At 33.3% G+C, this 17,483-nt stretch overlaps 1 protein-coding gene across 1 annotated transcript in view; it reads right to left on the reverse strand.

Annotated features, from left to right (window-relative positions):
* Positions 1 to 7,223: 7,223 nt before the first annotated feature.
* Positions 7,224 to 17,483, reverse strand: part of LOC148947077 (uncharacterized) — a 95,926-nt gene continuing 85,666 nt past the window's right edge. Inside the window, exon 2 of the mRNA XM_089097387.1 lies at positions 7,224 to 7,818. Within this exon, the coding sequence (XP_088953513.1) occupies positions 7,373 to 7,714 (342 nt within the window). The 5' untranslated portion in view covers positions 7,715 to 7,818 and the 3' untranslated portion in view covers positions 7,224 to 7,372. The remainder of the gene's footprint in view (positions 7,819 to 17,483) is intronic.

Genomic DNA, 17,483 nt, shown 5'->3' on the forward strand with positions numbered 1-17,483 from the left:
CGTTTTACTTTTCGTCGGGCCCCAGATGGATGGCTAAAGGGCACGATTTTACACGACTGAATGACCTCAGCTCTTATATCCTTGTATCTCAAAAGAGTGAGATCCCACACTTTGTGTTCAGTTTATTGTTTCATATGTGTCAGTTAAACGAAAGCCTATTAAAGCTAAAATACGTATTTCAGAAATATCTTTATCGCAAAGTAAATTCTGGGAGTTTAGACAGTATTAAATTTTAGCGTTATACGAAAATAAAAATCATTTTAGAAAAATATTCTGTTTGATTCGAATGAAAATGAGAATAAAGCCTTTAGATGGTTTGAGTGGCATCAACACCCTTGCCTGTGTTAATTTACATTCGTCTTAGGTTTGAAATGCTATAAAGTATATATTCTACTCGTTTTAAGTTTTATATCCCCCATTTATCCCTTTATGGAAAACTTTTATTGAAAGTAAGTTCTTTTCTTCTAAAACTGTTCTATAATATTATGTATTAATATTAATAATGTGGCTAATTATGTATTAATAATATGGCTAATAAGCTCCACTAACAATGTTTGCTTGTACTTGTCCTTGACACAAGCTCTTCAGCTCTCAATGAGAATGTGACATGCTAGACGTATGAATACCAAGCTACTTGATCTTTTGTGGATAATTCAGCGATGTCAGTATTTCTTAGAATAATATTAACGATGTCAGTAATTTTTAGATGTCAGTTGGTCCGGTCTAGGATGCCAAGTCTTTACTTGCTGGCTTTGTTTCTTCTTCCAAAGAGTAAGTGGTTTTCTATCCAGCATTTGCTTGGTAAGGGCACTATCTGGCCTTCTAAAAACATGAGCATATCAAGTTCTGCACTGATTTAGTGGAAACGTTGGGGATTTGACTTGGACAGGAGTGATCAAACTTAACGAGGATTTGGGCATCTCTCATTTCTAGTATTTCAGGGCTATATCTCGTTTCAGGGCTATTTCAGGGCCATAAGAGTATGGAGCAAACCATTGCCTTATGAATCTGAATTTTTTTTGTTAAGATTATATAGTTTTTTTTCTATTTGAATACCCACCATACATAGAAGGAAAAGACAAAATATAAAACAAAACAAAAAGAAAATATTCACAAAACATGTCAATATATTTGCCGCCAAAAATTCTTCCTTAGTTGTACAAAAGCTGTGGATGCAGAAAATTTTCTACACAGAGCTTTTGCACTCCAACAACTTGAAACGTCATTTAGAAATGCCCAATATTTGAATTTTTCAATGACTTCTAAACGAGTAGTCTCCAGGAAGGAAAATGTGTCTTCTAACTTTTTCCTTGCTGATCTTTCTGTCGACCAACTCTGCCATGAAAGCCACACTACATAGTATTGCTTGCGGATCGTCAATGTGGTTTTCCAACAGGGTAATGCCGTCTAAGCAGACTGAAGTTCTCTGATGAATAAGTTGTAACCAACGTAAATGATTCTAGTGGAATGTAGGACATACTCTGTCTTACAACCAATGATGAAGTTAAACGGATTGGGGGAGACGGAGTGTCACTCTCTTACCCCAAAATTAGTGTCGAAGATTGAGAAAAACTTACTGCCTACTTTTAAACTGTAACGCACGTAAGGTTAAATGCGTAGCCTATATGAGACGTCTCATAGTATCTCAACACTATTTTTACCGCACAATGTCATCTCTAATGGCTGAATCAAGTCCGTTATAAAATTGATGAAGATGACTGTAGTCGTTCAGCTGTGCTTCATATAGTCCTCGAGGATCTTCTGAAGTGTAAAGAGCTTATTTTACAGAATATTCCAGGTCAAAACCTAACTTGTTTTGTAATATGTGACATTCATTGGAAGTATTTGGATTCATGTTTGTCCCAGTTTTGGTTGAAGGAGATTGCTGATATATTTTTGTACCAATTTTTAAAAATATACATCTTTTGCATCCAGATTTTCTTCAAGATTTTTCCAGGTTGGCGAGCAAATCACTCCTGGATCGGTTTTGCAAGTATCTGCTGGTTTTGCATCTAATTCCTGGTTTTAGAGTTCTATTTTGAATTCCAATCAGAACCTTATATTGCCTCCTCAAGGCTGTAATATTAGCCTCAGCTCTGTTTAAATAGTCTCAGATCCTACTATTTGAACTTTGCTTAAAACCAACAAATTTCGAAATACGCACTTCCTACTTTTTGCTGTTGGACTTCTATATTGAAAAGCTAGACGCAAATTCGGAGCCAACAATACGATGAATGTTTAATATCAGCGTTAGTAACTTCGTTAAGCATTGTTAACGAAGTCACTCCATTAACCACAGACACTACACGGCAAGATTTTGACCTTGAATGGGCCTCAAAATTGGAACTTTACACAGAGAGATCCTCGAGCATCACATGAAATGGCAACCAAACGTCTGCAGTCATCTTAATCGATTTGGCAACAACCTATCATCAGAGACGGTAACTAAGCAGCAATGCAAAAATGACATGGCAAAGAATCAAAATATCTCATCCAAGCATCTCAGCCGAAAGTGCATGCAAGTCAGTTAAGAGGTGCTCTCCTTCTTAAACATTGATTTTGGTATGAAACAAAGATGTTTCATGTCCCTTGTCCTGTTCAATTTCATTATTGATAGGATAACGAAACGCGCCGTACATTTCGTGAGAAGCTTCGAGCTCAATCCTAATTTGTTCTCAGACTACTCTAACTACTCAGACTGCTTTGCTCTGCTTGCATACTACACTGACCAGGTGCAAACAATGCTATGTAATCTAGGTCAGTAAGTAGAGGTGGTCGGCCAAAATATCAACAAGGACAAATCAAATTTTAGTGATTCATATTGACGTCCAGGAAATCGATATTTCTCTTGGAGGTACGTATTTCATAGTATTTGTTAAGTTCAAATATCTGGTATACCTAGTCAACAAATCAGGTAGTTGCAGCAAAGAAGTTCAGATGATAATAGCTTCTTCATCGGTAGTTATTGGGAAATTGAGGAAGATTTATCGGAGGCAAAGACATGTCTTCTTACAAATAAAATTCAGATGTACTATGCAAATCATCCGCTCCGCACTCTTATACGGATACAATGTATGGCCAATAAAAAAAACGGTTAGCCGCACCTTTATTATGTTTTATAAGTCCTGCCTAAGACAAAACCCCCTTGGACAGAGGAAGTAGTACCAAAAGTTAAATATATTCCTGCCGAAATACGACGACGATTCGCTCATAAAAACTTTACCTGACAAGGTTTGTTCATGTTCCTTCAAGTACAGACATCACCCATACTAAACACGAGCTGAACTGAAAACCACTGACTTGTTGGTTAAAAAACGAGAAGAGTAAGTAAATATACGGCTCAATAGAGTAAAGACGGACCCGGAGCCAACTGGAGGACTCCGAAACCAGAGTAGTGGGTGAAATAAGTAATAGCAGACGATAACTGCACCTCTCACATAGGACCGATATCGCAAGTTATAGTGCCTTTTTATGAGCTGGAATTAAAGGTAACTGGGTGTCCTACTTGTCTTTCGCTCTACGGTCACATTGGGGCAAAACATGATTTGCGATTGAATGTCAAAAAAGCTATTCCAATAATAAAGATAAAACTATAAAAAAGTATGTTTCTAGAAGTAAACTATTGGCTGTACTCTTAGGTGATGGGTGCAACGCTATGAAAAATTGGTTGTTATATATGCAAAAGAGTTCAAATATATATATATATATATATATATATATATATATATATATATATATATATATATATATATATATATATATATATATATATATATATATATATATATATATATATATATATATATATATATATATATATATATATATATATATATATATATATATATATATATATATATATATATATATATATATATATATATATATATATATATATATATATATTAATACATAATATTATAGAACAGTTTTAGAAGAAAAGAACTTACTTTCAATAAAAGTTTTCCATAAAGGGATAAATGGGGGATATAAAACTTAAAACGAGTAGAATATATACTTTATAGCATTTCAAACCTAAGACGAATGTAAATTAACACAGGCAAGGGTGTTGATGCCACTCAAACCATCTAAAGGCTTTATTCTCATTTTCATTCGAATCAAACAGAATATTTTTCTAAAATGATTTTTATTTTCGTATAACGCTAAAATTTAATACTGTCTAAACTCCCAGAATTTACTTTGCGATAAAGATATTTCTGAAATACGTATTTTAGCTTTAATAGGCTTTCGTTTAACTGACACATATGAAACAATAAACTGAACACAAAGTGTGGGATCTCACTCTTTTGAGATACAAGGATATAAGAGCTGAGGTCATTCAGTCGTGTAAAATCGTGCCCTTTAGCCATCCATCTGGGGCCCGACGAAAAGTAAAACGTTTTAAATGGGACTGGAAGGGGGGGGGGTAAGGAGGGAAGGAATACGGCACTACACCCTTAAAGTCCAAACGGGTGGTGCTGGTTCAGGGCCTTTCAGCCAAAAATGTGCAATCGGGGGCTGAGGGTTAGCCATCCTCTGCTTTCACACACCCTTCCTGCTTATCTTTCCCAGATACCCATTTAGAGCTGGGTTGACTCTGGCTGAGTCGAAAGAGTCAAGCCACTGCTTTCCGTCCCAAACCAAATAACCGGCCACACCAGGAATCAAACTCCCGCTTTTTGGACAAAGGATTACAAATCTAGTGCGCCAACTACTCGGCTACGACCGCTCAATAGAACAGGAAGAAATAGTATAGACTATTAAAATAAACTAAAATTTATAAGAGGGAGTAGAAAGTGTTGTTTCGGGGTAGAGGAGGAGCAAATAAAGCAGTTGGGACCTTAGGTAGCTGTGTACTACGATGTGTTACTAGTAATTGCAATTTCAAATGTAGCCCATATTAGAAACTTTATCCTAATAAAACTTTCAGTTTATGCAATCCGTTAAGTTTCAAGTTATCTGTAAATGAAACAAGAACCTTTTGGAGGCTTACAGGTGGCAAAACCAATGTGGAGCTTAAGGGTGGCAAAACTATCCTTATTTATGCTATCTTGTGTTTGTTTTAGGTATGGCTGTAAAAAGCATATTGATTTATGTTTTAGCTGTATAACGATTTTAATTAGAATTCTTATAATTTTAAGCTAATTATGGTCATTTTGATTTAAAATTTGATCTTTACCTTTTATAGAAAGTTCGATTTTTATTTTTACTGGAAATGGGAAATTACAAGATCTTTGTTTTTCAATGTTAAGACAAATGTATAGGAAACGCTGCAAAGAATGAAAAAAAAACTATGAAAACGATTTCCACATGCAGATTGAACACAACGTCTACCCCTGTTTTTTGACGGGTATAATGAACCATCAGTTAGTTTGAATTATCTGTTAAAGAGACAATGGACAGTTTATATATTTTACAATGTTTTTTTTATGCATTGTGCCGTTCAAGGATACCACACAGTGTCTTAGCAGAGATGCATTCTCATCAAACAGTCCCCTTGATGAGACTTTTCGAGAGAGGGCCTAACTAACGTCTTAGCACCAGTGAATGTCATTAATCTTTGAGATGCCACCAGGACCCATGTAGTGATTTGTTCTAGTTCTTTCAGTTTGGGTACATAAGCAGCTAAGACAAATCTGGTGATTAAGCACCGACTCTTCACCCTACGACTATCCAGTAAACCACCAAAGAAATGTTTCAGCATTATTATGCCAAAATAGAATTTTCATTTTTCAATGTATTAAAATAGACCAGTTTAAATATTTCACAGTGTGTGTGTGTGTTTTTTTTTTTTTTTTTTTTTTGAAGAGACTTTAAATTCTCATCAAAGAGTCTCCTTGGCCAGGTTTTTCGACAATTGACCAAACAAACCTCTTAGAGCCAGTGAATGCCATTAGTTTTTAAAATGACACCAGTAAATGTTATCTTTGCAACATGTAGTGACTTATTCTAATTTTTGACAAAATGAAAATAGCAGTAAAGAAGAGAAAAACGAGGATAATACAAGCCAGTGAAAAATGTTGATTATAATGTAAATATTTCGGTCAAGACCTCTGCTTGACCGTCCTCAATGCAGACGGTCAAGCAGAGGTCTTGACCGAAATATTTGCATTATAATCTACGTTTTTCACTGGCTTGTATTATCCTCGTTTTTCTCTTCTTTACTGTTAGTTTCGTTTTGTCAAGATTAACCAGCTTGGTCTCAGAAATTATTTGTTCTAGTTCTTTCAGTTTGGGTACATAAGCTGCTAAGATAAATATGCTGATTTAAGAACAACTCTTCATCCTACGACTATCCCCGAAGAAATTATTTCAGCATTATCATGCTAAAATAGAATTTTCATTGTTCGAACTATTAAAATAGACATTTTTTATATTTTACAGTATGTGTTCTTTTTTTCCATTGTTTCGTTCAAGTAAACTACACAGTGCTTTATTAGAGACTTTACATTCTCATCAAAGAGTCTCCTTGGCCAGGTTTTTTTAGAGTTGGCCTAACTAACATCTTAGTGCCAATGAATGTCATCAGTTTTTTAGATGTCACCAGGAATTGTCATCTTTGGACCATACAGTGATTTGTTCTAGTTCTTTCAGTTTGGGTACATAATCAGCTGCAAGAAATCCCCTGACTGAGCATCGAATCTTCACCATACAACTATCCAGTAAACCACTAAAGAAATATTTCAGCATTCTTATGGTTAATATAATTGTATTCAACTGACAAAACCACCTATTACCTTCAGTATTGATAGCTATAAATCCCTAGTGCATATTTTTCGACAACAGCAATTTAGGTGTTGACTTTTTTTGTAAGATGCATCTCCCAAGGCTTTTAGACTTTATTCTATAAAAACCCCTAAAATAGTTTTCTGATTATACTGACCCTATGTAATGGTTACTACTTCCGAATAAATAGTAATTAAAAATTTTCCTCGCTAGAAAGAGTAGTCAAAACACTTTTTTTCCAGTACTTGTAGTTAAGTTATAGCTGTCATTACAACTGAACTTTTTTGGTGTCATGGACTGAATACCAATTAATTTTTATAAGCAGCTGACGTCTTTGACCACAACTATGAAGTGCAGAACAGACATGCTACGTTTTACCTAGCTGATCCAATCTTAATGATTGTTCCTGTAAAATATAAACTAAACTATTAACATAGGTTTATTAACACAAAGGTTTATTAACATAGGTTTATTAACACAAACTCAGCACACAAAGAGCAGCCAAAAGATAAAAAAATGTCGGAAAATTGCAAGCGGAGTATAAAGGGATATATAGTTTTAGACAAAGAACATGAATTAGAACCACTAAACTTTTTTTGAAAAAGAAAGCAACGCTAGCAACTTTCTGACATAAAATAGAAACCTTTCAAAGGATACATTCAAAAATACACATCCAAAAAATGCACCCGACTACAAGCCCAACTACATAGCCCAACTGGGCTATGTCTATATTTGGCATTTTTATGGGTGTTACTCCGTTGGGCAGCTCAACACCTGAATTTTCTTTGCTGTATCCATTATCATTAACTTCATGGCACTCTGTTTGGTTAACACTAGATAAACACTTCCCTTCTGACTCTGATTGATCTTGAGGACAGAGGGACTTTGGCTTCTCCGTACTATTTACTTGCTGAGGAATAGGTCTAGGAGATGTAGGAAGAGTTGGAGGTTTAGGAAGATCTTCTTTGAAGAAACACTTATCGTACATGCAAACCCATTTGGCCGAATAATGACTAGAGGGGTCGTCATACTCGTCCCCTTGAGCAACTTTTCGATGATTTGTTGGAGCCCCGCTGCATGAATTAATAACAACTAAAAACAAATGAATTTTGAATAGTGATAACATATTTAAAAAATAAAAATGTCAATAAAAAATCAGGTATAGGGAACGGCAAAAAAAACTGTGCCATTTTTATATCAAAAGGTATATACAACTAGAAGAGTTTCCATGTATTTTGGGAAGAGAATTGTTAAATTTCATTATTGTTTCCCGATGGGGGAGGGGGGCATATTGATGGCACTAGCCCCCACAGTGCGTTTGTTGGTACCCTTGCTTCAAACTTAAGAAAATTTAAAATTTAGTGAAAGACATCAGGCTATTTACCATATTAAAAAAAAATAGAGATTAGTCCTAATGTTTTGGAGTAAGTATCCAAAAAAGTGAAATTCACATTTTTTTTCATCCCAATTTAAAGCAACATTAAAAAAAACAGACAAAAAGACAAAGCCAGGTATTTTTTTTTTTATTTGTATAATTAACTTCTCTTTTACTTGGCCTCGTGATTTTACATGGTAATACTTGATGTTCTATCAAATTATGCAGTACGTTCAGAGACATATCAAAGACATATCTCGGTGTCCACTCCTTCGAAAATCTTAATTTTTTTCAAATTGCTTTGCACTTCTCATTCAATTTATCTAGCAAAAATTAATTTTTTGCTATCACTCTCTTCCTCTGACAACTATTCATGCAAAATTGACAGACAAAAACTGATCATCTTCTTTGTGCATTTTTATACAACTGGCTTTTTAGAAAATGATTCAAATATTTGTTGTCTCATCTCACGAAAACATGTATGTGGAACTGTAAAGGCTACAACTATCAAATCATTTTGTACGTGAATAAGATACAAAGTATTTTTCGTTAATAAAGCAATAAACCACAGAGACACAAAGAGTATTCTTGCATTACTTTTTTTCTAATAAAATACATTTTACTTTATTCACTGGCCCAGAAATTTGTGCAGAAAAAAACAGTTAGGTTTTGATCTTTTTCCTTGCTTATCATGTATTTAAACGGTTTTAAAATAACATGATTAGCTAATATAAAAATATGAAAAAATGAGTTCCGAAGACATCATACTAGAAATATTTTTTTACACCTGGATCTATCTTATGTTTCATGCCTGAAAAAAGCAGATTTCTAAGATTTTCTCTTTTTTTTAATTATAATATTTTTAGAGCAAAATCACATTGTCATCAGTTTTGCCAAGTTGAACCTGAAAAAAAAACAAGCAGAACTAATAAGCTAAATTTGACAAGGCTTTCCGTCTCCACAAATTGAAACATTGACAATCTGTGGAGTCCCAGAGATAACCGCACCTTCAAAGATAAGCTTTATCTTCTTAAGCAGTTTTGTGCCAGGTGTTTTTAGCTTATTTTTTGCTGATTTTACAGCTTTGTTTTTTTCTTTTTGTTTATTTGCCCCCTTATAGTACCAAAAACTACAAAACTGTATATGGAGGTCTCTTTTTAAATGGAATTCTTTATTTTCCATAATTTTTTAAGATATTTATAGTTGCGTAAAGTTAATTAAACTCAATTAGATTTAAAAGTTAATTTTCCAACTTAATTAAACAGCGAGATTTTATTTTCAGTGTCCTCGGTGGTATAAGAAAAAGAAGCCAGGATTAGACGATAGATAATTCTAAGAAAAATTGCCACTGTACAAGTTATGATACTTGTTCTATGAACTTCAAAATGCTTAAAAGCCAGTTACTGACCTGTTCTGACCACACCTGCTTAAGAGATGGCGTTATCTGTAAATTAAACAAAACTTTTAACACAAGTGAAACCTTCAGCTACAGAAATTTAAAATCATAATTGCGACACATCACAGTTTTCTAATGTCACTGTTTGGGATTAATAAGAATTGGTTTTATGATTTGAAAAAAAGATCAGAATTTTTTCAGGGAGAAAAAATGCATTAAAAATAACTTACACAAAGTAACAGTCAGTATAGATGAAAATGTATATGTCCTCATTGTAGCTAGAATTTAAACTGTGCAAATTTTTTTGAGTTCTGGCTTTATATTACGCTGTGAAAGTAAACAATGGACAATTAAGTCACGCAGAGTAATTGCTTACGAATCAGATTTCGGAAAATGTCTGTGAATTCATATTGACAATTCTTTATTTTTACTTTTAATTTGACTAAACTTTTAATTAACTGATTTTTTACAGTAGCAAAAACCTTTTCCGTGTTGGAATATGAACCTTACCGAAAAACTATTGAATCAAATGTTAAGACACATTTGCACAGAAATAAGCTGATAGTAACAGGACCATTTTTATAGTTTTTTCGCTAATGTAAGAAAAATATTTTCAGAGAGAAGTATTATAACTTACGATAGTTTTGCGACTAATTTATCAATAGTTCAGGAGAAGTTTTTCAATTCTTTCTGAACAGCAAGTCTTTAACAAATCTTGGATTTGTTAGAAGGAATTAATAAAAACTTTATTTTAAAGTAATTGAATTTATCACGATAATTCAATCATTTGCTAAAAATTAATATTAACATTTTTTATTCTATAGGGCAGTTACTAATGCATCCTGGCTAGGACCCCATTTTGGATTTTTTGTTCGGTCAAGGGGTATGAGGCTTACCAAATGAATTTAGTATGGGAACAGTGGGGAGAGAGTTTTTTTTACCTCGATATTTAAGGCCGCTTTATGAGTCAGAGAAATATTGGTTTTATTATTTCATGAAAAATTGTCTTTCTATCTACATTTTTATGTTGAAACCTGATAGCCTCCTGCAGCCCTTGATATTACTCTAGTCCTGATTATTCACTGCAAACCAACTACTTTCTACAGGGATATTTATTTTTACTTAATTAAAAAAAAAACAGAGCTACTTACGAATTGAAATCATATACATCAATAATAATAATAATAATATTAAGAATAATTTATTTAATCCCTCTATAACAAAATTATAAAAATTATGAAAAGAGGAGTAAAGGGAAGAGAGAAAAAAAGGGAAAAAAGACACAAAACAAACAGACTGGAAAAAACAAAACTAGAAAAATACGAGAAATGAACAAAAAAAATTAGAACAAACATAATCATAAAAAATATAAGAAATACAAACAATTGAACATATTATAAAATACCTTTATTAGAAGGATATGGCAAGTGATGGACCTAGCTAATTAACGGTACCATTGGAAAGTTAGGAATTTTACTAATCCTACGAAGGAAACGGTTATGAACACCTTACATTTTATGGAGTATATTAACAACACTAAATACTAATGACATTTCTCTGTTCTTATGCCACGGAGGTAATCGTAAAAAGAAAAACTTTGCAAATGTAAAATGTGGTATTTCTCCTAGTCCTCTTAAAGTTCTGTATACATTTATTTAACACTTCCTAATTGTTGCCTTTTTCCATTTTTTTCTAGATGAATGAATCATTTCAATGTTTTTTTCTCATATCAATGTTCTGTATACATTTATTTAACGGTTTCTAATTGTTGCCATTTCTATTTTTTTCTAGATGAATAAATATTTTCAGTGGTTTTTCTCTTAGTCCTCTGAATGTTTTGTGTAAATTTATTTAACACTTCATAATTGTTGCGTGTTTTCTTTTTTTTTCTAGACGAATAAATAATTTGAATGGTTTGTCTCTTAGTCCTCTTTATGTTCTGTATGCATTTATTTAACGCTTTCTTATCGTTGCCATTTCTAATTTTTTTTTAAGATGAATAAATAGTTTCAATGGTTTTTCTCTTAGTCATCTTAATGTTCTGTATACATTAATTTAACGCTTTCTAATTGTTGCCATTTCTATTTTTTTTTATAGATGAATAAATAGTTTCAATGGTTTTTCTCTTAGTCCTCTTAATGTTCTGTATACATTTATTTAACGCTTTTTAAGGGTTGCCATTTCTATTTTTTTTTTCTAGATGGATAAATAGTTTCAGTGTTATTTCTCTTAGTCCTCTTAATGTTCTGTATACATTTATTGTCAGCATATTTAGAGTCAGCAAATTTTTGGATGTTAACAAAAATTATACGGTATTTTGTTTGTATTGTCTGAAGCCTGAAGGCAAGTAAGTGTTTCTTATTATTGAGATTACGTTAATCAGATCCGATACAATTTATACACATTTTCAGGCATAAACATTTCTGTCTCACATCTCGGGGGTCAACTTTTAGAAACAACTGTTTTATTTGATGTTCATATTTGAGGTGGTGGGGGTACAGGAAAGTTTATTTTTATGAATTGTGCAGCAAAGCTATATGAAAAAATAGTTTTATTGGGCAATTTGAAAAAGCAGCCACCAAAAGTTTAGCATAATTTAGGATTTTGTTGAAGAAGATCGATACCCCTCCCCCGTTTTTTCATCTGCTTGGGTTAAAAATACTTCTTAAGAATATAACACCTACCAGGGCAATCTCCATCAAAACTTGAATAAACACAACATATTGCCATCCACGATAGGCCGCAGGAGGCACAAGAACAGTCAAAACTGAAGTTAAGAGCATCGAACCGGTACGAAGATACTTTTTACCAACCACTTTGTAGCAACAATTAGAAAGCGTTAAATTAATGTATACAGGACATTAAGATGACTAAGCGAAAAACCATTGAAACTATTTATTCATCTAGAAAAAAAAATATAAGTGGCAACGATAAGAAACCGTTAAATAAATGTATACAGAACATAAAGAGGACTAAGATAAAAACCACTGAAAATATTTATTAATCTAGAAAAAAAAAATAGAAATGGCAACAATTAGAAAGCGTTAAATTAATGTATACAGAACATTGAGATGACTAAGAGAAAAACCATTGAAACTATTTATTCATCTAAAAAAAATTAGAAATGGCAACGATAAGAAAGCGTTAAATAAATGTATACAGAACATAAAGAGGACTAAGAGAAAAACCACTGAAAATATTTATTAATCTAAAAAAAAAATAGAAATGGCAACAATTAGAAAGCGTTAAATTAATGTATACAGAACATTGAGATGACTAAGAGAAAAACCATTGAAACTATTTATTCATCTAAAAAAAATTAGAAATGGCAACGATAAGAAAGCGTTAAATAAATGTATACAGAACATAAAGAGGACTAAGAGACAAACCATTCAAATTATTTATTCGTCTAGAAAAAAAAAGAAAACACGCAACAATTAGGAAGTGTTTAATAAATGTACACAAAAAATTAAGAGGACTAAGAGAAAAACCACTGAAACTATTTATTCATATAGAAAAGAATTATAAATGGCAACGATAAGAAAGCGTTAAATAAATGTATACAGAACATAAAGAGGACTAAGAGACAAACCATTCAAATTATTTATTCGTCTAGAAAAAAAAAGAAAACACGCAACAATTAGGAAGTGTTAAATAAATGTACACAAAACATTAAGAGGACTAAGAGAAAAACCACTGAAACTATTTATTCATATAGAAAAAAATAGAAATGGCAACAATTAGAAACCGTTAAATAAATGTATACAGAACATAAATAGGACTAATAGAAAAACCACTGAAAATATTTATTAATCTAGAAAAAAAAAAAATAGAAATGGCAACAATTAGAAATCGTTAAATTAATGTATACAGAACATTGAGATGACTAAGAGAAAAACCATTGAAACTATTTATTCATCTAGAAAAAATTAGAAATGGCAACGATAAGAAAGCGTTAAATAAATGTATACAGAACATAAAGAGGACTAAGAGACAAACCATTCAAATTATTTATTCGTCTAGAAAAAAAAAAGAAAACACGCAACAATTAGGAAGTGTTTAATAAATGTACACAAAACATTAAGAGGACTAAGAGAAAAACCACTGAAACTATTTATTCATATAGAAAAGAATTAGAAATGGCAACGATAAGAAAGCGTTAAATAAATGTATACAGAACATAAAGAGGACTAAGAGACAAACCATTCAAATTATTTATTCGTCTAGAAAAAAAAAGAAAACACACAACAATTAGGAAGTGTTAAATAAATGTACACATAACATTAAGAGGACTAAGAGAAAAACCACTGAAAATATTTATTCATCTAGAAAAAAATAGAAATGGCAACAATTAGAAACCGTTAAATAAATGTATACAGAACATTGATATGAGAAAAAACATTGAAATGATTTATTCATCTAGAAAAAAAAAAATGGAAAAAGGCAACAATTAGGAAGTGTTAAATAAATGTATACAGAACATTAAGAGGACTAAGAGAAATACCACTGAAAATATTTATTCATCTAGAAAAATATCATAAGGACAAACGGATTTTCCTTGACTTAAATACACTATAATAAAAAAAAAAATTCTTCATTTGCATATCAAGTTTTACGAATGTTTGGAACGTTTTATTTATGTGTACCCTCAAAAAAGGTTTTAAGTCACCATTTCGACTTTTCAAATTGGATTTTCCGAACAAAATTGAAAATTGAAAAACCTGAACAGTATCACCCAAGCCTTTTGTGTTTGAAATCTCTCTCTCCCTCCCCCATGTGAGAGATATGTCAAAACATACTTGAAGTAGGAAATTGGGGATGAGGGGGTGGGAGTCCTCCCCATATTTAAGAGAAATTCTTATCAAGTACTTCGTAGAAACAAACTATAAGTGTGACCAACCATTATTTCTAAAAAGAAAAAGTACATTGAAGGCGTTTTGCTCTTTAATCAGACAGCGCTATCGCTCTTCCTCTGACCAAAACTCTAATAACCGAACTTTGGACTAGAAAACATGTTTCAACAGATAACAACTGTTTATGCTGAGCTTGAATGTAAAAAAATAATTTCACAGAAGAATAGAAATATTTTACAAAAAAAATTGTCAAGGAAAAATCTCATAAGGCAAATCACCAAAATATCATAAGGAAGACAAACGGATTTTCCTTGACTTAGATACATTATAATAAAAAAAAAAAAAAAAATCCTCATTTGCATTCACAGTCAAATAAAAAAAATAAAATGTATACAGTGAAAATGTATGCAGAAAACTATGACAAAAACCATTGAAACTATTTATTTGTCTAGAAAAAAAAAACAGAAAAAATACCCAAGAAAATTAGGAATAAAATTCAAAGCAATCCGGAGACCTGCGACCAGCGTGGGAATATCTCCTTCGGATTTACTATTTACTCTTATTATGTATGTGTACTTACGTTGACTAGCACACATTTTCACTATTATTTTTAATTTTCTAGTTATTATTACTTTAAATATATTGTAATTGTAAAAATTTAAATGCAAAACACAGGCATATCATTTCATCGTCTAGCAAACGAGAACAATCAAACAGTTCGTGGTAGCAAACTGATTACGGATGCATGTTTATTTGTTTGTTTTTTTTTTCCAGGGGTGATCGTATCGACCCTATGGTCCTAGAATATCACGAAAGGGCTCATTCAAACGGTAATTAAAATTTCTAGTGCCCTTTTAAGCGATAAAAAAGGAGGGCAGCAAGGCCCCCTCCCACGCTCATTCCCAAAGTCACCCGATCAAAATTTTGAAATAGCCATTTTGTTCAACATGGTCGAAAAATTCATTAACTATGTCTTTAAAGATTACTTAATCCCCCAGAGTCCCCAGGGGAAGGTCTGCAAGTTATGAGCTTTGCCCATTGTTTACATATAGTATTGGTTATTGGGAAGTATACATAAGTTTTCAGGGCGATTTTTTCGAGTACTTGGGAGGGTGGGGGTGGAGTGGAGTAAGGGTTACGTGGGAGGATCTTTCCACGTAGGAGGTTTTCATGGAGGAAGGGACATTGCTATGAAGGTGGCACCTGATTTCCCAGCATTATTTAAAAAAAACGATTAGAAATTATAGGTAGCGCAATAGCGCTGCCTAAGTAAAGAACGATATTGGCCCAATGTATTATTTATTTTTTTGTTTGCATACCCGGGCACTTCGTATCGAAGGAGCTATCGCAGAAACTTCGAAAAGGGCTCATTCGATTGGAAATTGGAGGGGCTAGCGCCCCTTTTAATAGTCAAAAGTGATTGAAGGACAACTAGCCCCCCAAGCCCATCATTTCCCTAAACACATCCAATCCAAATTTTGAGATAGCCATTTTGTTCAGCGTAGTTGATTTCCAGATAGAAAATATGTTTTTGAGGAGGACACTCCCCCATAACCCTCAGGGCAAGGGTTTTAAGATATACCCTCAGGGCATATAAGAACGATGTTGGCACAATGTACTATTGATTATTTTTTTCCTTTAGATTTGGGCACTTCGTATCGAAGAAGTTGTCGTAGAAAATTCGAAAAGGGCTCATACAATTGGAAATTGGAGTAGCTTGTGCCCTTTTTAATAGTCGAAAGTGATTGGAAGGCAACTAACACCCCTTCCACGCCCACCATTTCCCAAAACACATCCAATCAAAGTTTTGAGATAGCCATTTTGTTCAGAGTAGTTGATTTCCAAATAGAAATTATGTTTTTGAGGACGACACTCCCCAACAGCCTTCAGGGCAAGGGTTTTAAGTTATGCCCTGGGGGCATATAAGGTTTTTACAGAAGGAATTGTCGTAGAACATAAAAAAAGGCTCATTCGATTGGAAATTCAAAGGGCTAGTGCTCTTTTAATAGTCAAAAGTGATTGGAGGGCAACTAAACCCCCTCTCAAGCCCACCTTTCCCCCAAACACATCCAAACAAAATTTTGAGATAGCCATTTTATTCAACGTGGCTTGAAGTTCTGAAAATTAGGTCTTTGAGGATGACAACCCCCCAACAGCCCTCAGGGTAAGGTTTGTAAGTTATGCCCTGATGGCTTATAATATTTGTATTGAACACGTTGTCATAGAAACTTCAAAAAGGGCTCATTCAATTGAAAATTGAAATGGCTAGTGCCCATTTTATTAGTTGAAAGTAATTGGATAGCAACTAACACCCCTTCCACGCCCACCATTTCCCCAAACTCATCCAATCAAAATTTTGAGATAGCTATTTTGTTCCACGCAGTTTAAAGTTCAGGAAATTATACATTTGAGCAGGACACTCCCCCCACAGTCTTCAGAGCAAGGATTATGAGTTATGCCCATGGGGGCATGTAAGTTTTTATTGAAATCTTTGTCGTAGAAACTTCAAAAAGGTCTCATTCGATTAGAAATTCAAAGGTCTAGTGCCCTTTTGAATAGTCGAAAGTGATTTGAGGGCAACTAACAACCCTCTCATGCCCAGCTTTTCGCCAAACACATCCAATCAAAATTTTTAGATAGCCATTTTGTTCAGCATAGTTGATTTTCAGATAGAAATTATATTTTTGAGGAGGGAACTCCCCCATAGCCCTCAGGGTAAGACTTATAAGTTATGCCCTGGGGGCATACAAGACTTTTATTGAAAGCTTTGTTGTGGAAACTTGAAAAAGGGCTCATTCGATTGGAAATTCAAACGGCTAGTGCCCTTTTTAATAGTCGAAAGGGATTTGAGGGCAACTAAGCCCCCTCTTACGCCCAATTTTTCCCCAAACACATCCAATAAAAAATTTTTAGATAGGCATTTTGTTTCACGCAGTTTAAAGTTCAGGAAATTATACTTTTCAGCAGGACACTCCCCCCCCCCCACAGTCTTCAGGGCAAGGGTTATAAGTTATGCCCCGGGGTATTTAAGTTGATATTCAAATCTTTGTCGTAGAAACTCGAAAAAGAGATCTTTCGACTGGAAATTCAAAGGGCTAGTGCCCTTTTAATAGTCGAAAGTGATTTGAGGGCA

This window comes from Artemia sp. Qi Xiang Cuo, chromosome 11 (assembly GCF_049724085.1).
Source record: "Artemia sp. Qi Xiang Cuo chromosome 11, ASM4972408v1, whole genome shotgun sequence".
Classification (NCBI taxonomy): Eukaryota; Metazoa; Arthropoda; class Branchiopoda; order Anostraca; family Artemiidae; genus Artemia; species Artemia sp. Qi Xiang Cuo.